The 21193-nt window shown below is 45.6% G+C and overlaps 2 protein-coding genes across 3 annotated transcripts in view; one reads left to right on the top strand and one right to left on the bottom strand.

Moving 5' to 3' along the window:
• Window positions 1-8749, top strand: part of LOC311129538 (liprin-beta-1-like) — a 35973-nt gene extending 27224 nt beyond the window's left edge. Inside the window, exons 8-26 of one of the 2 annotated variants that reach the window (XM_084161841.1) lie at window positions 159-276; window positions 926-987; window positions 1092-1158; window positions 1330-1454; window positions 1702-1769; window positions 1907-1970; window positions 2864-3014; window positions 3271-3303; window positions 4033-4177; window positions 4385-4510; window positions 4739-4889; window positions 5126-5237; window positions 5354-5442; window positions 5649-5771; window positions 5988-6113; window positions 6253-6441; window positions 6749-6907; window positions 7167-7232; window positions 7403-8749. In XM_084161841.1, the coding sequence (XP_084017967.1) occupies window positions 159-276; window positions 926-987; window positions 1092-1158; window positions 1330-1454; window positions 1702-1769; window positions 1907-1970; window positions 2864-3014; window positions 3271-3303; window positions 4033-4177; window positions 4385-4510; window positions 4739-4889; window positions 5126-5237; window positions 5354-5442; window positions 5649-5771; window positions 5988-6113; window positions 6253-6441; window positions 6749-6907; window positions 7167-7232; window positions 7403-7489 (2061 nt within the window). In that variant the 3' untranslated portion in view covers window positions 7490-8749. The remainder of the gene's footprint in view (window positions 1-158; window positions 277-925; window positions 988-1091; window positions 1159-1329; window positions 1455-1701; window positions 1770-1906; window positions 1971-2863; window positions 3015-3270; window positions 3304-4032; window positions 4178-4384; window positions 4511-4738; window positions 4890-5125; window positions 5238-5353; window positions 5443-5648; window positions 5772-5987; window positions 6114-6252; window positions 6442-6748; window positions 6908-7166; window positions 7233-7402) is intronic. The other variant, XM_084161842.1, reaches the window with a different exon arrangement.
• A 498-nt stretch (window positions 8750-9247) lies between these two features.
• Window positions 9248-14255, bottom strand: LOC311129541 (NADH-cytochrome b5 reductase 3-like). The gene is made up of 9 exons (XM_084161846.1): window positions 13970-14255; window positions 13001-13126; window positions 12074-12146; window positions 11755-11861; window positions 11530-11659; window positions 11244-11327; window positions 11066-11151; window positions 10864-10963; window positions 9248-10728 (listed from the first exon to the last, which is right to left on the bottom strand). The coding sequence occupies exons 1-9, from the start codon at window positions 13988-13990 to the stop codon at window positions 10556-10558; spliced, it is 900 nt and encodes a 299-aa protein (XP_084017972.1). The 5' UTR covers window positions 13991-14255; the 3' UTR covers window positions 9248-10555.
• Window positions 14256-21193: the final 6938 nt, after the last annotated feature.

Raw genomic sequence — 21193 nt, 5'->3', positions numbered from 1 at the left:
CTCTCTAAAAAAAGAAAACGTTATTTCCGAATATTTAGGCAAATTCGATAATTGATTCTGCTTTGTAGTATACCCCTATACTCTGAGACACTTTCAGAATATGGGCCTAGATGTGTATCTGTAGTTTAATGAGGTCAGAATGGTCCTCTCCCATTCAGGAGGAACTGCAGACCCTTCAGAGGCAGCTGGAGGAGAGAGGGGAGGAGCTGAGGAGGCTAAAAGACCAGGCTACACTGGGAGTCCTGACCCCAGACAAAACAGATGGAAGGGAGAAAGGTGGGAGTACTGTTACTAGACATGGGGAGGGAGGGGGACCTTGCCTCACCCCCATACACACCAGGAGACATAATATTTCAATAGGCTTAACTTGCACCTTGACAGATATACGGCAAAAAGATGTTCCAGCATTCCTTTTCCTAATTCGTCTGCAGTTACTTCTGCCCTTAAGTCCCCTTAAGTAATGATGAGTACCATCAAGACATGGCCTGAGCATTGGAGTTTCCCCCTGAAATACAGTTTTCTAAGCATCCTGTCTCAGTCTCACACAGACATAAAGATTGAGGGGAAAAAAGGGGGATTTTGTACTTCCAACCTTACTGTCCTCTTATCTGTCTGCAGGGCTCATACCACACATGTTTAGACATTCTCTGACTCTTTCAACCCACAGCTGAGTCTCTTATCACCCATTTACTATAAAGGAATGCAATCTATGTAGGATGGAATTTATTCACTTCAAGAATTTATTGTGCTTGAACATGCCCCATATACTGCAAGGTAATTGTCTATTCGATAAAAATTCCTGTTGCTTAAGTGAATTTGACTTGAATGTAGGTTTTTATAAACTCCATCAGTGTGGACAGACACCAGTAGACACCAGACAGTGTGTCTGTCTGACCACTGTGGGGGCACACTTGTTGTTTTCCAGATGTGGACGTGCTGAGGATGAAGAGGGCCATGGAGTCCCTGATGTCAGCCAACAATGACAAGGTACTGGAGCTGCTGTCTTTACTGTTTCATAGAGGCTGCAGTAGTTGACGCATGGGGATCTCAATGGCTTTTTCTAACTCTGATCTACCATCCTTCACCCACAGGACCGGAGGATCAAGGACCTTCAGGAGTCTATCACACGGTACAAGAAAGTCCAGGACTTGGTGAAAGGTGAAACTATGTTCAAGGAGTATGAAAGTAGTAATGAAGTGTTTTATCGGTATCATTGCAATAGTCCATTCATTCTCTATTTATCGGACTAGATCAATCACATGTTTGAAAGTGTAGAATAATGGACTTGATAATTGTGTAACAATTATACATGTCCCCCCCTTCCCCCAGACACACTGAATGAAGACGATTACTATGACATCCAGGATGACAGATCCCGCTCCATTCAGGTCGCCATGGATACAGACCGGGCCACCCTGGCAGTTGGGGAGGAGACAGGAAGGAGCTGTGACGAGGTAACGACCTCCCCTGTCATAACAATGTATCACACACAGGATGGACCCGAGACTTCTTTACCAAAACTTCATGTTGGGCCTTTCATAGGAATGTGCAAGTCAACAGGCTTGGGGTATTGGCTTAGCTGGACAGCAGCTACCTAACCAATGAAACTGTCGACTGTGCTTTGCAACATTGACGACACATTCATTTAGAGATGTTGACTCTTGTCTTTCTTTCTCTTCCTCGCTCACCCTCTTTTCCCAGATTCCATCTATTGCAGTGTTTTCAGAGCTGGAGCAGGAGAGACCAATACAGGCGCCAGACACAGACAGGTAAGGTTTTCCTTTCCCTGCACAAACTACACTCCCATGGACTATTTGCACGTTAGGTCACTGTTTTTAGTTTATTTGTCTGTATATTCATCATCTCTAGGTCTAGGCTGAGGGTTAACTTTCCTTTCTCTTTGCAGTCCACCAGAAGTCCCACCACATTCAGCAGGTAGCCTGGGTCACACAAACAGCAACACCGAGCAGGTAAGACTGTCCCCTCTCTCCTAGGGGGATGGGGAGTGGTGGGTTAACTGGAAAGACCTTGACTTGCTGCAATCATGGCAGAGTTTATATACAGTGTGTGTGTGTGTATATATATATATATATATATATATATATATATATATATATATATATATATATATATATATATATATATATATATATATATATATATATATATATATATATATATATATATATATATATATTTATTTTTTATTTTATTTTTTATTGTCACATACACCGGATAGGTGTAGTGAAATGTGTTGTTTTACAGGGTCAGCCATAGTAGTACAGCACCCTTTGAACAAATTAGGGTTACGTGCCTTGCTCAAGGGCACATCGACAGATTTTTCACCTTGTCGGCTTGGGTATTCAAAGCAGCAACCTCTCGGTTACTGACCCATTGCTCTAGCCTGACTAAGTTTTAAATCACATATTTTGACAGTGCAAAAAGGGCCAATTCCCTATCCCCCTATCACCCAAACTAGGATAATAGAGCCTCTTATCTTTTACCTTTTGACCTCTCAACGTGGGAGAGACTCAAAGGCACTATGGGATGTGTCTCCCAAATAGGCAAGTCATGCAGAAGGCATAGTTCTAGCTCTTCTCGCCCCCACACGGAGGACGGAGTCACTGAGCCCCACTGTGACGGCTGACTGGACTCCGGACTGTTTGTCCGGATGATACAGAATCATAATAGGATTCCTGAGCAATGGTTGTTTTGACAGTCATGTTACTCCACTGCCACCTGGTGGTAGAACAATATAACTACAATGGAGCTGGTTCTATTGGGAGATTGACTTTGTTTACTGGCATGCCAAATATTTCATTAGGTTTTATGTGCTCATAAACCCCCACACACAAATTTCTAGACCTCGATTGAGGAGCCCAGCCCCCCATCCACCTCCCCATCAAACCCCACCAGTATTGAAAGCTTTGGGACCAAGAAGGCCCGCTCCTCCTTTGGACGTGGTTTCTTCAAGATGCGTGGAGGCAAGAGGACGTCCAGTGCCCCAAATCTGGGTGAGTCTCATCATTGGGGGGCAGGAAGGGCACGGGGAAGAAGGGTGCACGTGCCTCTGCACGGGGTGGTGTGAACAAGGGCTGTGAAAAATATATATTACTCTCTGTTCATGATATAAGAAAAACCATTCACAGTGCCATACCTTAATGTGTGTTTTCTTATTTCTGTCTGTCTGTAGTCTGATAGTATCCACACTAGTGACTATATGTTCTGTCCTTGCTCTCTCTATTCTCCATGGTTCTATGTGATGTGAAGATCGCAGCCGGAGTGTGAGTGCGCCTACACTGGGTACAGTACAGTAGTCTACAGTGCAGAGCCCCACAGACGGGCCAGGCCTGCAGTATGGCAGATCAGGATGACCGCTGGATGTGTGCAGGGATACTAACACAACAATGTGATCACCATCTACCAATACAACCAGACCCATCGTAGACTAAATAAAAAGGCAGTCTGTTTTTCTGAGCGCTCTTGAGGCTGATTGGGTCATAGATGGTAAATGGTTACGTTGTTGTTTGAAGAATCCCTAGATATGCCTCTACCTCCATCTTTCCTACTCTTAATTCTTCACTTGTATCAAGCAAGTGAAAGTTTTTAGTTGATCGCTGGTGTGAGCTCGGTGGTTTTTAGTGTGTGATTTCTTTCCCCTTTTTAAATCATATCCAGTTGTTCCTTATCCATGACGTGACACCATCTGCAATGATGCCGCTTAACTCTGCTAGCTGTCCTTCAAGATGTGCCTCTGAGATTTGTCTTTTACAGTTGGAAGTCTATGAATTTGCATCAGCAGTTCATGCCAACCAGTCCTTTGCATGTGCGGATTGAGTTGTGGTGCTTTCGAGTGGTTCTTGGCGTAGTCCTAGTGGTGGTGGTGTGTAGTGGAAGATGTAGTCCAGAAGTGCTTGTGGTGGCCATTGCAGCTGTAGTCCTTGGGTAGTGTTGGCCTCTGGCGTTTTCTAAGTGGTGGTGGATTGTGTCAGATGTTGGCTGTTGATCTAACAGATGTGTGTTTGAATCCAGCTGAGGCCGAGCGTAAGGGCACAGACCACTTGGACTTGGCTGGTGCCCCACCACACAAACCTCAGGGAGGAGACAGCAGCCAGACCCTTCCTTCCTCACCAGAGGCCAAGAAGAAGTCCAGAGGTTTTAAGAAGTTCTTAGGCAGGTGGGTCAAAATGTTCTCTATCCCCTAAGTTTAGAAGGAGGTAAGGAGATGGTATGCAAAGAATTGGGGAAAGCTGAATTAAGATGGAGCCAGGGTTTTTAAATGAAACTATGGCTTTATTAACTGTAACATGAGGACAGAGGGTTTGCTGTAACATGAGGACAGAGTATGGCAGGATATTTAGGTGTTGTGTTCTGACCCCTCTAGGCTGAAGAGAAGTCACTCCACCTCGCTAGACCTGGAGGAGACAGAGACTGAGTTCAGGAGGGGAGGAGTCAGAGCCACAGCCGGCCCCCGACTGGGCTGGTCACGTGACCTGCAGCACAGTGCTGAGTATGTGAAGCTCACCTCTTGCTAGACTGTGTCTCTGTGTGTGTATCTATCTGTCTGTGAGCGAGATACGTAGAGGAATAGATCAGAAGTTAATTGGAACTAAGTCTACAGTATCACAGTTTTAGGATGTTGTGGTGTCAGAGGAGTAAATGGCAATGAATTATGGAGTGCAGTGTAGTGTTTACCCTCCACGTTTAATCCGAGTGTACTTGCTCTCTCTCCCCTCAGTGATGTGGCCACTCCCTTTGCACAGTGGAGTAAGGAGCAGGTGTGTGTGTGGCTGCAGGAGCAGTGCCTGGGGCTGCACGTGGCTCAAACCCAGCAGTGGATCCGCTCAGGACACACCCTGCTGCAGGCCTCCCAGCACGACCTGGAGAAGGTAGGACACCTCAGTGGACCATCCAGGATGCGTTTCCTGGGACCATCATGCATGCTGTGTTTAGATTCTATGTCGCTAGACATTTTAATGAAACCCAAATATTAAAGCTTATAGTTGGTTAATGTTCAATTTGCTACCTGTGTCCTGACAAACATCTATTTTCTCTAGCACTCTCTTCCTAACTGTACAGTATGTGAGATGTCTTAAACAACTCGTACATGTTTATGTGGCAACAGGAGTTGGGGATCAAACACCCCCTACACAGGAAGAAGCTGCAGCTGGCTCTCCAGGCACTGGGATCAGACGAGGACTGCGGCAAGTCCAAACTGGACCACAATTGGGTGACCAGTGAGTGACCACTGACCACCGCCTCAAAGTTATCAATGAAGCCTTAACAACGAAAAATGGAAAAACCTTTCTGTTTTGTGACTTGTGATTGATTGAATTGTTTTGGTGTTTCTCAGGATGGCTGGATGACATTGGTCTGCCCCAGTATAAGAGCCAGTTTGAAGAGGGGAGGGTTGATGGGCGAATGCTACACTACATGACTGTGGTGAGTCTCAATTTACAATAGTCGGTCTAACATGGCTGAAATCAATTAGAATCAGTGTCAAGGGGGATGAATAAAGTTGATTTAAAAAAAAAAAAAAATCTTTGCTTTTGTGTGATCATATGTTGTATGTCTAGTGTCCTTTATTTGTAATTGATTGACAGTAGTCATTCTCTTGACTGAGAAGTGTATGTGTTTGTCCTCTTCAGGATGACCTGCTGTCTCTAAAGGTGGGCAGTGTTCTCCACCACCTCAGCATCAAGAGAGCCATCCAGGTCCTCCGGCTCAACTTCTACGAGCCCAACTGCCTCCGCCGACGGCCCTCTGACGAGGTAAGGTTTAGAGACAACTAAATAAATAAAGTCTCTCTCTCTCTCTCTCTCTCTCTCTCTCTCTCTCGCTCTCGCTCTCGCTCTCGCTCTCGCTCTGCTTTCATATCCACCATACACATGGTCTCTCACTTCACCATTTCAGTGGTGTTATTTGTATAGGGAAAAGAGAGACTTTTCAGTTTTTATTAACACCAACTTTTAAAAATAATTCTGCAGAACAACATCACGCCAGCGGAGATCTCCCAGTGGACCAATCACAGAGTGATGGAGTGGCTGAGATCAGTGGACCTGGCTGAGTACGCTCCTAACCTGAGGGGCAGTGGTGTGCACGGGGGGGTCATGGTGAGAGGGAAAAGTATTACGTTTGAATTGGCTTGCCATTGACTAATTTCAGGAACACATGCCTTCATCAGCATATACATACATTGACTGCCTTTTTTGCCTGTGTCTGTCTCTTCATTTCCATCTCTCCTTGTCTCAGGTGCTGGAGCCTCGCTTCAACGTGGAGTCCCTGGCCCTCCTGCTCAACATCCCTCCCAACAAGACCCTGCTGCGCCGCCACCTGGCCACCCACTTCCACCTGCTCATCGGCTCCGCGGCCCAGCGCAGCAAACAGGAGTGTCTGGAGAACCCTGACTACACCCTGCTCACTGCCACCGCCAAGGTCAAGGTAGGGTCAACACACAGCTGGTAAGGCATCATCTTGTTGTTAGACATACAGAGCTTTGGGGATCAGTGTTTATTGATCTGATCAGTGTCCTTGGCTGTGTCCCACTACTCAAAGTTGGCCTCGTGACCACTTATGTGTGAATGGACTGGATAGGTTTTTGCCATATTGCTTTCGCCTGTCCTGTCAGGTCAGATCAGAGGTCAGCAGGAAAAGGAGGCGAGGACAGACTGCTTTTTAACACTATCGGCACACAGCTGTTTGTCCCCATTTGACTGACTCTCTCCCATCATCCTTTCTCCTCCTCCAGCCCAGAAGGCTGTCGTTCGGTGGCTTCGGGACGTTGCGTAAGAAGCGCCAGGAGGACAGCGAGGAGTATGTGTGCCCCATGGACGTGGAGATTCCCAAGAACAGCAGCTTCCAGGGGGGCCTGAGGATCTACGAGGACGACCTGGACCAGTTGGAGCAGGTAGGGGACTGCCATTAAACCCTTCAACTTCAGGGAATGTGTTACCTATATGGATATAGGTAGTGGTATGTGTGTTTTCGTAGCCCCTTCCACTGAGGCGCTAACTTTTAAAAAAGTGTTACTGATCATATTTTAGGTGAGGTTAGATCACTCCAATGAACAGATGAGAGGGTGGAATGTGGTACCACGAGGATAGCGTTTTAATGTTTACTTTTCATTTTCCATGTGAAGTGCTCTTGAACACTGTCTTTATTCCTAGATGGAAGACTCGGAAGGGACTGTGAGGCAGATAGGAGCATTTTCTGAAGAAATCGACAACCTGACAGTAAGAAGTCATTAAAATGCTTGCATGATCACACATCAAATCACTTGACAAGAGCCTCTCAGCAAGCTGTGCACTAGCAAAACAACCATGGCTCTCTTTTGGCACTGTTATTGACCACCTCGTTCTCCTGTGTGACTTCAGTGTGTTGTGTTTTCTCCTGCGTGTTTCAGAGCATGCTGAAGGAGGTTGAGTTCTTCAGCGAGGTCTCCTCTCGCTCCCCTGAGACCAGCGTCACCGATGACGACTCCAACGTGTGAGGGAGGGTCCCCGCCAGTGATATGTATTAACTTTAGATGACTGACAGGGGGCGCTGTTTTGCAGTCACCACGCAGACATTTTGGTACTCCTCCATTGTAAAAAAGATTTTGGAAGCTATAGAAATGCATTTATTAATGTCTACATTTGTTTTTGACAAGTATATTCTATTAGACACCTTAATACATACTTTGAAATTATATGTGAACTGAACATAAAAATACAAGGGAGTACTAATGATACTGTCCCCACTACAACAAATAAATGCCTACATACATGTAATTTTGTCCTTTAAACATTTTATTGAAATACTGTAGAATTCAAATCATTCCTATAGAGGAGTGCTCCTTCTGAGGAGTACCAATATGGCTGACCGGTGGCTTCAAAGCCTCTCATTGGCCATTACATAGCATCAGCAATCCAGGGTTTATACACATCATTGGCCCCCGCTGGTGTCGCCATGCAAACCTAATGAAGCGCTGTGAATGGGAACAAACTGTGCCAACATCCAACCCTGAACCCCTCCACCTTGATAAGCTCTCTTCTACAACCTGTGAGACCACCTTTTGGCCTTATTACGTCGTTGTCATTTCAAGCAATTTACGATCTCTCTCTGCATTCCAGAGTGAAGTTATACATTTGTACTTATTTGTTGTCGAAATGTAGTGCATGAATTGAGAATTCAACATTGGAGCATTTACTTTATACTACCATACATTTATTGTATTACAGAACTGGTTTTTATATATTTGTTTGAATATCCACAAATGAGTCCCTGTACTTACATGGTATGCCCTTGTCCCAACTTATTTTTGAAACCCACTCACGCCTATAAGCCATTATATAACCTGAAAGATTAGTCAACTGGCAGTGGGACACTTAGATCTGTCGTTAGACCACAGTTGGCCGTGCTCAACTGAAGTCAAAACATTGCAGGCTGGCTTAATCCATAATTATAATTTCCTCTCCATGTTGTCCTCTCATTTGATGCTACTATCTGCATGTTTTGTTTAATGTGTCCCAAATTAATTAAATATAATCACTTTGGTTTGTCCTGTCATGTTGTTGAATTTGTCATAATAACCATGAATTTTAGGAACATTAAACATGGAAGCCCAACGTTCTAGAATGTAAACATTACCACAAAGCAATGATATCGTTATGCAAGCCTTAACCATATCAGTGAACACTATGTACTGTGTACTGTTTCTATGCATCTTTTTTGTAAAGAATTGTCAATAAAAACGAATATGGTAAAAAATGATGGGCTACATGTGACTATGTGTATACTAGCCTATAACAGATGGGTGAGCTATGTACATTTTCCCCTTTTTGAGATACTTGTGGAAGTATTTTTTATTTATAGGTACTTATTCCACTTTTCAGCTGACTGGAGCAAGGTAAGGTCTCACTATGAGTTCTTGAGCACTTGCTTATGGAGAGAGATCCTTACACCAGCCAGAGACTCCTTCACACTAACTTATCTTTGTATTTTGACATGGAGTTATAGAAATGGGATTTCAACCCACAACCTCTTCTCATTCAATACAAACATAGCCACTACAACGCATCACGTATTTGTTCAACCCGGCAACTAGAGATCTGCCAGCCCCATGTCTCACTAAGGCTGCGCTTAGATTATTTCACATCCTGTGATTGGCCAAAAGACCAATTTGTTAAATCTGAACTTGGTGACTTAAGTGGTGTGAGGAGTCATATTGCTCTGTGGTAACCACAGCTACCTCAGACTTTAAACCAACTTATTGCATTTGTATTTTATTGGTCTCAATGTATATAACAAACGTGTTGCATAATGAAACTGTAATTCAAGTGCTGTAAGCAACACACATAAGCACATGGAAAGTCTCCAGTAACAGCTTCAAGATATCCCCCCTTTTAGTAGTCACACTCAATGAGAATCTTTCTGCAACAATATGAATATTGTATGGAATAAGTACATCAATGACAATACTGTGCAAAGTTATACATTACACTTTAAGGAATAGTTTGCATTGGACGCAAGTGAGCAGTACTACGGTCATGTCTTCAGCTGTGCATACAAAAAAAAGCATTACAATTGCTAAGGCACTCGAGAGTCAAGTTACACAAACCAGACTGAACCAAAGATGTAAAGTGTTGGTTTCATGAGATGAAATAAATTATCCCAGAAATTTCAGTCGAATAAATTTGTTTGAGCATTTCTCCTTTGCCAAGATAATCCATCCACCTGACAGGTGTGGCATATCAAGAAGCTGATTAAAGCGCATGATCATTACACAGGTGCACTTTGTGCTGGGGACAATAAAGGCCACTAAAATGTGCAGTTGTCACAAAACACAATGCCACAGATGTCTCAAGTTGAGTGAGTGTGCAATTGGCATGCTGACTGCAAGAATGTCCACCAGAGCTGTTGCCAGAATTGAATGTTCATTTCTCTATCATAAGAAGAATTGGGGGGGGGGGGGGGGGGGGGGTGCTGAGTAGTATTTGTCTGTAATAAAGCCCTTTTGTGGCAAAAACTCATTCTGATTGGCTGGGCCTGGCACCCAAGGGGTGGGCCTATGCCCTCCCTGGCCCACCCATGACTGCACCCCTGCCCAGTCATGTGAGATCCATAGATTAGAGCCTAATTTATTTATTTCAATTAACGGATTTCCTCTTATGAACTGTACCTCAGTAAAATCTTTGAAATGGTTGCATGTTGCGTTTATATTTTGTTCAGTATACAGGTATCTGTTGATGTCACAATTAGTTTGGACAGGAGGAACGTTCAAATATATTATGTGTTCTACTCTTCCCTCCAACTACCAGTGATTAAATTCAGAAATATAAACATTTTAAATCAGAAATCACTGATCAACAGAAAATGCTTTGGACACCACTCATTTCAGGATTCGGTTTTGGAAATTGAGGCACACCAAATTACAGAAAATGGTCCACACCAATTCTGCTGTAGGATGAGTGAAATTATTTCAATAGATGATCAAGCGCTGATGCAAGAGCGTTTTAATAAATGTTGGGTGTAGCGGATCATTGAGCCCTGGGGAACCCCTCGCCTGGGGTGGCCTTTAAAAGGTGAACCTCCGGCTGCTGGCGTGGCCCACTTTGTCCAGGTTGGGGTTGCAGGCAAACTGGATCATGGGAGGGGGTCCGCACAGGAGGATGAGAGTGTCGTCTCCGGGGGGTGGAAGGTGGTCCCTCACCATGTCCTCACTGATGAAGCCTTGGCTGTACTCCCACTCTGATGAGCAAAGAGACGTTAAAGTTTAAGTCACTCAGGACCAGACAAGATTCTTAAACATGGGAAACAAACATTAATTTGCCTATCTCAGATCATGTTCACTGAAACAAAATAGAAGTTATGGGCATCTCTTACCCTCAGGCGCTCTGTCCAGGGTGAACCACAGCTTGAATCGGGTTGGGTGATTTGCTGCGATCTCCTCCAACTCAGGTCGAAGCAAGATGTCTTTCTCAGTCTGAGGGAGAACAGGATAGAGAAGGTATTAGGGACTACTAGCCCATGTTTGAACTCCTTGACATTAGATTCAATCCAGATGAGGAAAGTGGTGTTAATTCACCTGGTTGGCGAAGAGCAGGTGACACACAGTCTGGTCCTGGGGATCCTTCATTATAGCTGTGATGATCTGCAGCATGGGAGTGATTCCTGAGGGAACAGGATCCAATAGAAGACATGTCAACCAATCACAGATGGCCATTCTGCTATGTACAGATTGAGCATGGTGGCTTTAGTTTTACCGGTCCCTCCTGCGATCATGCCCACTTGCTTGGCGGTTTTGATTACAGGCTCCGCCTTTTTTTCTGCCTTGATGGCAAAAGCCCCTGTTGAAACACCCAGTAAACAAACCAACTTAGTAAAGGAGTGGCTTGCATGCACTTCTTCACCATTGACCTAGCTCAGAGCAGTGACCACTTTAGAAACAGAATCTTAGGCAATGCCTACATATACATAACAGGGTATTATTTAAGTGTTGTCCTTTTGTCTACCACACAGTGGCAGTGTCGGGCAAATGTGATGACTCACCGTTTCCTAGGTAGACCAGCAGGCCGCTGGGCCCTCTGAAATCAATGGTGTCGCCAATCCGGAGGCTCTCCAAGTACTGACTCATCTTCCCACCTTCAGGAAACTTTGGATTAACGTTCTTGTAGTAAATCTGGGAAGCAAGAAGAACATTTGTTTGAAAAACTGGTTGAGGAGATGGTGGTTGAATTATAGTACTGAGAAAGCTTCTTCAGATGATTTCTGTACCTTGACTACCAGGTCTACGAAGCCTACGTCGTCATCACTAGACACAGGTGTGTACGGTCGGACCACCAGGACTCCGTCCGGCTTGGCAGACAGGAATATGTGTTGCCCTGAGAACGAAAACATAGTCACAAAGTATGGTGGCAACAAATTAAGAGGAGTCGTGATAGTGCAAAGACAACCCCTATGAACAGATACAATACATTTTTGTATGATCTCTGATTCAGACCAGCAATACATTCCATGTTATGCTATATAGTCTAACAGTGTTTTCATATAAATGCTGAAAAGTTGAACAGCTACATCAATTGAATGTACTCACCAATGGGAAGCCCAAGGACATGATCCTTCTCCCGCAAGACAAAACGGAATTTCCTTGTGTCATGACTGATGATCTGTGAGAACCACAACACAGTACTTCACAACTGCACAAAACGCTGACATGATATAGATCCCTCAAACTCCACTCTGGAGCTCGAAGTCAGTTCCACTGCGTTTTTTTTTTCATTGTTTCCCTCTAAAATCAGGGCTATATTTAGACCTGGGACACCAGGTGTGTGCAATTAATTATCAGGTAGAACAGAAAACCAGCAGGCTCCGGACCTCATAGTGTGAGAGTTGAATAACCTTGAATAAACCACACACAGTTGACTGACTGTTAGCCTTCATCCACAGTAGCAGTCTGTACAAGAGCAATGACTTCAAACTATAATCCAGACTGGTTGCATATTGACCTCTGCACTAAATGGAGAAAACGCAGTCTGTAGCAATGGAGCAGCTGCCCAGCCCAAGTCCTGAGGGGCTTGTGACACAGACCAGCCTAACTTATTTGTTTGGTCTTTGTGCAGTTCCAGTAATGGTAAGGGGCATTTCCACAGCAACAGAGTGATGCTGAAACTCAAACAAAAAAACAATGATTACAAAGTTAAAAAGCATAGAACTCAGTGCAGATGCAAACATTTGATAACAGAATGACAATTTGTGCGATCATTATGTTACTAAACATTGCATCTGCACTGTTGACAAATCTGAGTCAGAGCATCACTCCGTTTCATGGAATTGCCCTAAGTCTTCCTAGAACAGCACTCCCAGATCAAACATATCTTATCTAGTCACACAATTGTTACTCATTTTATTTCTTAGTCCAATGTTTTTTTTTCTTTTTTTTTTACTCTAAATTAATAAATGTGTACATGGTTTCACCACAGCACAGAGTAATAATAGGCAGATCACAACACAGAATTGGTACCTCTTTATCTATCAGCTTTAATGCATATTTGATGTTGGGGTCCTCTAGGGTGATGGCAGGTTTCTTCTTTGAGAGGAAGAGGCTCAGGATGAGGTTGATGATGTTGTCGATACTGCTTCGAATGAGCTGTAGAGATGTGAAAGGAAGGTTTACCTTTTCAGTTGAAGTTATTGTGGAAATAAGGATGTCGATCTTTACATTGTTGAACATTGTAAAGACTGCAGCCATGATTGCGAGGGGAAAGTTACGGACTGTACCAACATGTCAACAAAAACAGGTGTTTAACAGTTACTAAGATATACCTAATTTTTGTACTGATATACAATGCATCAGTCAGTGTGCTATTACACCTAACTTGACATAAATAGTTTAGTCATAATGGATAGGCGCAATGTTTACCTAAAATTAGGGGAGTGGTTTTGTCAGAGAACACTGGGGAAACTCCATTGGACCAAACTGCTGCGCTCACCACCGTTCCATTGCTAGTAGCTAGCTAACTTAATAACGACATGGTGGCGTGCACTCCTTTGACAAGCGTGCAGAGATCTCCATGCTGGCTATTTTGATCAGAAATTAACCCGATTGTCAATCACATAAACTAGGGAACCAACTGTCTAGCTCCATGACAAATAAACCACTGCGAATAGAGAGGGTTGCTTAGCAAGTTGCATGACAAGGTAGCTAGTTATCTTCTACCTAAACATCTCCATAACAGTGGCAAAGCAAAAGCTTTGGTTATCAAGCTAGGTAGTTATGACAGTTTACTATATACCATATGACTTACTCACTACAGCTACAGTGGATTACAAACTTGATGGTTCACGACGAAGATATGTACTAGTTAGCCAACCATAGCTAACGTGCCTACCATTAGCTATAGATTCCTTGTGCACTGTCAAATCGCACAACTGTAGCTGAGCCTAAGCAATGCAAAAATATAATATTTAGCTAGCTGGCAATTATACTTACCCCAATGATGTAAGAGAGCATCTTGTTTTTGGTATTTTACAAGGCAACAGCGAAAAGTCTGTTCTCCGAGGACAAACCGTCGCGCTGTCAAAGTACTGACTGTGGTGCTTTTAAGGCAACTGGGAACTCGGAAAACGTCGGTGATCGTAAGGTCGGAAAGTTGGAGTTCTAGAAAGAGGCCAGAATTCCCGAGTTGGAATTCCGAGTTGGATGACCGTCCAAAACGATTTTCCCCACTCTGAGTTTTTTTTCTTCTCCCGAATTCCTAGTTGTCTTGAACGCACTGATGTCGGAAGTCAGAGATTTCTGAGTTCCCAGTTGTTTTGAACGCGTCATAAGTAATTAGCACTCCATTTCTGCAGTTCTACATACATGCAGCTCTAAAGACGCTTTTCAAAATAAGAGTCCATGCACGACCCATGACTTTGCATGAAAACTGCTTTGAACATGCCTGTCTGGCTACAATGAATGGAGTCGCGTTTGATGCTGAATAGCCATTGTAAAGGGCAATTCCTCCACTTTTCAACCTTTTATTCATTATCTTCAGCACCAAACTAGACCTACATATGTGAAAACAGCGCGTTTCTATGATCTGTCATGGTTAGAAAGATAAGAAGAAAGGTCCTAAAAAATGCTTCTCTGTGACATCACACGTAAGGATTTAAAGTAAAAGAAACAGTGATTTTCAAAACCTGCAACGAGTTTCTAGCCAGAGGGAGTAAAAAATATATATATATGTATTGCTCCCCACGGCACCGCGAACCTCATAGAGTTTGAAATCACTGTTTTTTACAAATGAGAGTTTTTTACGATGATGTCATCGGGTATAACTTTTAACTTAATTTTTCTACTAAACATAGGAATGCACCGATTTTACATATGTAGACACAGGTATTGTGCTGGAGATAATGAAAATGAGGTTGAAAAGTGGTGGAATTGCCTTTTAAGCTATGTTGATTCATTTGATGTTGATTCATTCAATCATACAGATATGTATGGAGCCAATTGACATAGCAGTCAAGTCCAGTAGATGGCAGCAAAGACTTGTGTATATCAGGGCCTTTAAAAGTCCAATGGATGGCCCTGTGCTGATATATAGAAAAACTATGTAAGCAAATGATGATAAATAGTACACTAATAAAGGTTTTAATGGACTTATTTGAATTAAATAGTACGTGTTACCTGATACTTTGATGGACAAACCACCATTCTAACAGAGGGACATCACCTCAGCAGTAAACAACATTCATACTTCACTCCAAATGCCCAAGTCTTTGTAGAAAAGAATATAATGCAGATGTGTAAAAAGGGTCTTGTGTCTCCATCTTGTGGACAGAGCTGTGACATGCAAGGTCTTCGCGGGGTTGGGTAGGTTACTTTCTAAATGTAATCCATTACAGTTACTAGTTACATGTCCAAAATTGTAATTAGTAACATAACTTTTTTATTACTCAAACACAGTAAAGTAATCTGATTACTTTCAGTTACTTTTGGATTATTTTACCCTTAAGAGGCATTAAAAGAAAACAAAAATTATCCATCAAACGCATTTGGTGTGTCATCATAGTGGTCGCTGACTTGTGGCCAGACTCGCTCAGGTGGAACAAACATAAACTTGTGCCTTTTTTCAATGTTCTATTTAGTGTCATTGAGAAAACAGAAAGGTGTCATAATGTTTTTTCTTCTTCTCGTAAACATTCTTTCTGAATTTAAACTGTATTTAGAAGTTATCCAATAAGTAATCATCTAGTTATTCTAAAGTATCTCTTATCTGATTACAATATTTTAGCTGGTAACCTAACTGATTACAGTTATTTTGTTATGTAATCAGATTACATGTAACTGATTACATGTAATGAGTTACTCCCCAACCCTGATCTTCTGTGACCAGACTAAACTGCTGGAGCCAAGAATATATTCTGCGTTTTTGCCAACTACAAATCAAATCAAATCAAATTGTATTTGTCACATACGCCAAATACAACAGGTGTAGACCTTACAGTGAAATGCTTACTTACAAGCCCTTAACCAACAATGCAGTTTTAAGAAAAATACGTGTTAAATAAAAAACAGATAAGTAAAAAATTATGAAAGAGCAGCAGTAAAATAACAGTAGCGAGGCTGTATACAGGGGGTACCGGTACAGAGTCAATGTGCGGGGGCACAGGTTAGTCGAGGTAATTGAGGTAACAGAGGTGTAGACTAGAGTGGCTCAGAGGTTAAGGCTGTTGTCCCAGGCTTATTATAGTTGACTTATTATAGTTGACTTACGCTGAGTGTACAAAACATTAAGAACACCTTCCAAATATTGAATTGCATGTTGACTCCATTGCTTCACACAGTTATGCCCCTCTTGGAAACTAGGCAAATTGCAACAACACTTGAATTCAACACTGGGTGAACAGGGAGTACATGAGGGGGCTGGGTACACACTCCTGGGGGGCCCCCGTGTAGAGGATCAGTGTTGCGGAGGGGTTGTTGCCTACCCTCACCACCTGGGGTCGGCCCGTCAGGAAATCTAGAACCCAGTTGCACAGGGAGGAGTTTAGACCCTGAGCTTAGTGACAAGCTTCAAGGTCACTATGGTGTTGAACGCGGAGCTGCATTCTCACGTAGGTGTTGCTCTTGTCCAGGTGGGATAGGGCGGTGTGCAGTGCAGCAACGATTGTGTCATCCGTGGATCTGTTGGGGTGGTATGCAAAGGGTGTAGGGTATGGTGGAGGTGATATGGTCCTTGACTAGCCTTTCAAAGCGCTTCATGATGACAGAAGTGAGTGCCACGGGGCGATAGTCATTTAGTTCAGTTATCTTAGCTTGCTTGTGTACAGTAACAACGGTGGTCGTCTTGAAACAAGTGGGGACGACAGACTGGGACGGGGAGAGTATGAAAATGTCCATAAACACTAGAGCCAGCTGACCTGTGCATGCTCTGAACTAGGCTATATGATATGAGCCTTCGCTAGAATGACAATGGTTGTTAAGAAAAGCATTACAATGTCGTATTTCCCTAAGAGGTCAGTTCCACATTACTGCTGCTGGTTCAAATCCAATGCAAAGAGAAGTTATCCTTAAATAAGGGGCTGGAAGTTATCAAATAATTTTATTTATATAGAACAAAACCATTTAAACCACACCAAACCCAGGTTCATTCAATGCATTCTATTTCTATCACCAATTCAGAGTGAAAGTTATACTCTCTTAAGTCATCTGAGAGTATTCCTGGGCTATATTCACAGAATCTTAAGTGGAATAGTAATATGGTTGAGAATGCACTTTCAGATCTCCTGGTGGATAACGTTGAGGGTGTCACGGTTTCGGCCGAGGCTGCTCCTCCTCCTGGTTCGGGCAGGCTTCGGCGGTCGTCGTCCCCGGAGTACTAGCTGCCACCGATCTATGTTTCATGTTCGTTTGGTTTTGTCTTGATGTTGTACACCTGTGTCTTGTTAGTCCTCGTTAGTGTCCTATTTAGTTCTCGTTGTGTGTGTTTGTCTTTGTGTGTGATTGCTCTTCTGTTTTGTGTTGGAGCTACGTACTTCCCTCCAGTGTTTTGGAGAGGTTATTCGCACATGTTAGTGCGCCGTTTGTTTGACGCCTGTGTGCGCCATTATTTCGCCTTCGGGCTTATTGTGCTTATTTTCTACGTGAATATTGCACTAAAGTCTTTTGGACTGAGCTTCTGCGTCCTGCGATTGATTCATGCACCACACCCACCTTCAGCAGCCTTGACAGAATCACACACACCTGAATGGAATCAGCAGGATCTGCAGTTACGCCTGAGTCGCTCGAGGAGCATGTTCGCGGCCAAGATGACCAGATACGACAACTGGGGACCGCTCTACAGGACGTCATCAACACCCTGCACCGATGGGAGGCCAGCGGGGTACCCACACCTCCACCTACCCTGCCAACCCCATCGGCCGGTCCACCAGTCCCAGGTCCGGAACCCAGGGGGATTCGGCTCTCGCTCCCGAGGGCGTATGACGGAACAGCTGCCGGGTGTCAGGGGTTCCTCCTGCAGGTGGAGCTCTACCTGGCCACTGTACACCCGGTGCCCTCGGGACACGAGAGCGTTTCCGCCCTCATCTCCTGTCTCACGGGCAAGGCGTTGGAGTGGGCTAACGCCGAGTGGAGGAAGATGGACGCCAACACCATCTCCTACGCCGAGTTCTCCCGCCGCTTCAAGGCCGTGTTCGACCATCCACCTGAGGGCAAAGCGGCGGGGGAGCGTCTAGTCCACCTGAGACAGGGGAGGAGGAGCGCACAGGCGTTTGCTCTAGAGTTCCGGACTCTAGCGGCGGACGCAGGGTGGAATGAACGGGCCCTCATCGACCATTTTCGATGTAGCCTACGGGAGGACGTTCAACGTGAGCTGGCCTGCAGGGATACCCATCTCACCTTCGACCAGTTGGTCGATATGTCCATCCGTCTGGACACCCTGCTGGCCACCCGTGGACGTCCCGAGGGGGGCCGTCCATTCCGCCCTCCGGCACCTCTGAGCCGAGCCCTATGGAGATCGGGGGTGCCGGCGCTAGAGAAAGGAGGAGGAGGAGCCCGAGGGGGCCTGTCTCCTGCACCAAGTGCGGTCGTGGAGGGCACACTGCGGCCAGGTGCTGGGGAGGGTTCTCCGGGGGGGAAGACAACAGGCCACGCACTGGGGGGGGCTCCCAGGTGAGTAGACGTCCCACTTACCCAGAGCTTTCTGTTGCGCACTTTTGTATACCTGTGTGTTTTCCACAGGTTGCACCTCATTCCCAGCATAAGGCGCTAGTAGATTCAGGCGCAGCTGGGAATTTTGTTGATCGGAAGTTTTGTTTAGATTTAGGGATCCCTCTCCTACCTGTTGACAAACCTTTTCCCGTTCATGCCTTAGATAGCCGCCCGTTGGGGTCGGGGTTGATTAGGGAGATCACAACACCACTTAGGATGTGTGCGCAGGGGGGTCATGAAGAGACTATACAGCTGTATCTGATCGACTCTCCTGCGTACCCAGTGGTGCTGGGAATTCCCTGGTTAAGCACCCATAACCCTGCTATTTCGTGGCAACAGAGGGCTCTCGATGGGTGGTCTGCTCAGTGCGAGGGGCGATGTCTGGGTGTTTCCGTGGGGGCGACTTCGGTGGAAAGTCCAAACCAAGTGCCCGCACTGCACATTCCGCCTGAATATGGGGATTTAGCTCTCGTGTTTAGTAAAACTAGGGCGACGCAGTTGCCTCCTCATAGACAGGGGGATTGTGCGGTAGATCTCCAGGCAGGAGCAGCGCTCCCACGGAGCCACGTGTATCCTTTGTCTCAAGAGGAGAGAAAAGCTATGGAGACTTACATAGCCGAATCTTTGAGACAGGGATACATTCGGCCCTCCACTTCTCCCGCCTCCTCGAGCTTCTTTTTTGTGAAGAAGAAAGATGGAGGGTTGCGCCCGTGCATTGATTACCGTGGTCTCAATCAGATTACTGTGAAATACAGTTATCCACTCCCTCTGATTGCGACCATGACAGAGTCATTGCATGGAGCGCGGTTTTTCACAAAATTGGATCTCAGGAGCGCGTATAACTTGGTGCGCATTAGGGAGGGCGACGAATGGAAGACAGCGTTTAGTACCACGTCAGGTCATTTCGAATATCTCGTCATGCCATATGGGTTGATGAATGCTCCATCAGTCTTCCAATCCTTCGTAGATGACATTTTCCGGGATATGCAGGGACAAGGGGTGGTCGTGTACATTGATGACATTCTGGTGTACTCGTCTACCCGAGCCGAGCATATAACCCTGGTGCGTCGTGTATTGAGGAGGCTGTTGGAGCACGACCTATATGTCAAGGCAGAGAAATGTCTGTTTTTCCAGGAGTCGGTCTCCTTTTTGGGTTATCGGTTGTCCGCGTCAGGGGTGAGAATGGAGGTGGATCGTGTGTCTGCTGTGCGTAATTGGCAAACTCCAACCACTGTAAAAGAGGTGCAGCAGTTCTTGGGCTTTGCGAATTACTACCGGAGGTTTATCCGGGGTTTTGGACAGGTGGCAGCTCCCATCACGTCCCTTCTGAAAGGGGGTCCGGTGCGCCTGCAGTGGTCAGCTGATGCGGACAGGGCCTTTAGGAGACTGAAGGACCTGTTTACGTCGGCTCCGGTGCTGGCGCATCCGGATCCCGCATTACCCTTTCAGGTTGAGGTAGACGCGTCTGAGGCTGGTATAGGGGCCGTTCTCTCTCAACGGTCCGGCACGCCACCTAAACTCCGCCCCTGTGCTTTTTACTCAAAAAAGCTCAGCCCGGCGGAGCGTAACTATGACGTTGGGGACAGGGAGCTGTTAGCTGTAGTTCAAGCCCTTAAGGTGTGGAGGCATTGGCTTGAGGGGGCTCAACACCCTTTCCTCATTTTGACTGACCATCGGAACCTGGAGTACATCCGGGCAGCGAGGAGACTGAACCCTCGCCAGGCTCGATGGAGTATGTTTCTCACCAGGTTCGTATTTAAAATCACGTACATCCCTGGGTCCCAGAATGGTAAGGCAGATGCGCTGTCCCGGCGGTATGACACGGAGGAGAGGTCCGTTGAGCCTACTCCCATACTACCGGAGTCTTGCCTTGTGGCACCGGTGGTGTGGGAGGTCGATGCCGAAATCGAGCGAGCGTTGCGTACCGACCCCAGCCCTCCACAGTGTCCTGAGGGTCGGAAGTACGTTCCGCTCGAGATTTGGGAACGACTCATTTACTGGGCTCACACGTCACCCTCCTCTGGACATCCGGGTATTGGCCGGACAGTGCATTGCCTTAGCACTAAATACTGGTGGCCCACTTTGGCTAGGGATGTGAGGGTTTATGTCTCCTCCTGCTCGGTGTGCGCCCAGTGTAAGGCGCCCCGACATCTGCCCAGGGGTAAGTTACAACCCCTGCCCGTTCCACAACGACCATGGTCCCACCTCTCGGTGGATTTTGTGACAGACCTCTCTCCTGTCGGAGTTCCACCGGGACCATCCCGCGCGCCCTGCTCCGCGTCCTCCTGGTCGTCCCCGAGGCCGGGGTCGGCGCGCGGCTCCGTCAAGGGGGGGGTACTGTCACGGTTTCGGCCGAGGCTGCTCCTCCTCCTGGTTCGGGCAGGCTTCGGCGGTCGTCGTCCCCGGAGTACTAGCTGCCACCGATCTATGTTTCATGTTCGTTTGGTTTTGTCTTGATGTTGTACACCTGTGTCTTGTTAGTCCTCGTTAGTGTCCTATTTAGTTCTCATTGTGTGT

The sequence above is a fragment of the Coregonus lavaretus genome (assembly GCF_964263955.1).
Source record: "Coregonus lavaretus genome assembly, chromosome: 5".
In the NCBI taxonomy this organism is placed as follows: domain Eukaryota; kingdom Metazoa; phylum Chordata; class Actinopteri; order Salmoniformes; family Salmonidae; genus Coregonus; species Coregonus lavaretus.
This window is presented reverse-complemented; position numbering and strand designations above follow the sequence as displayed.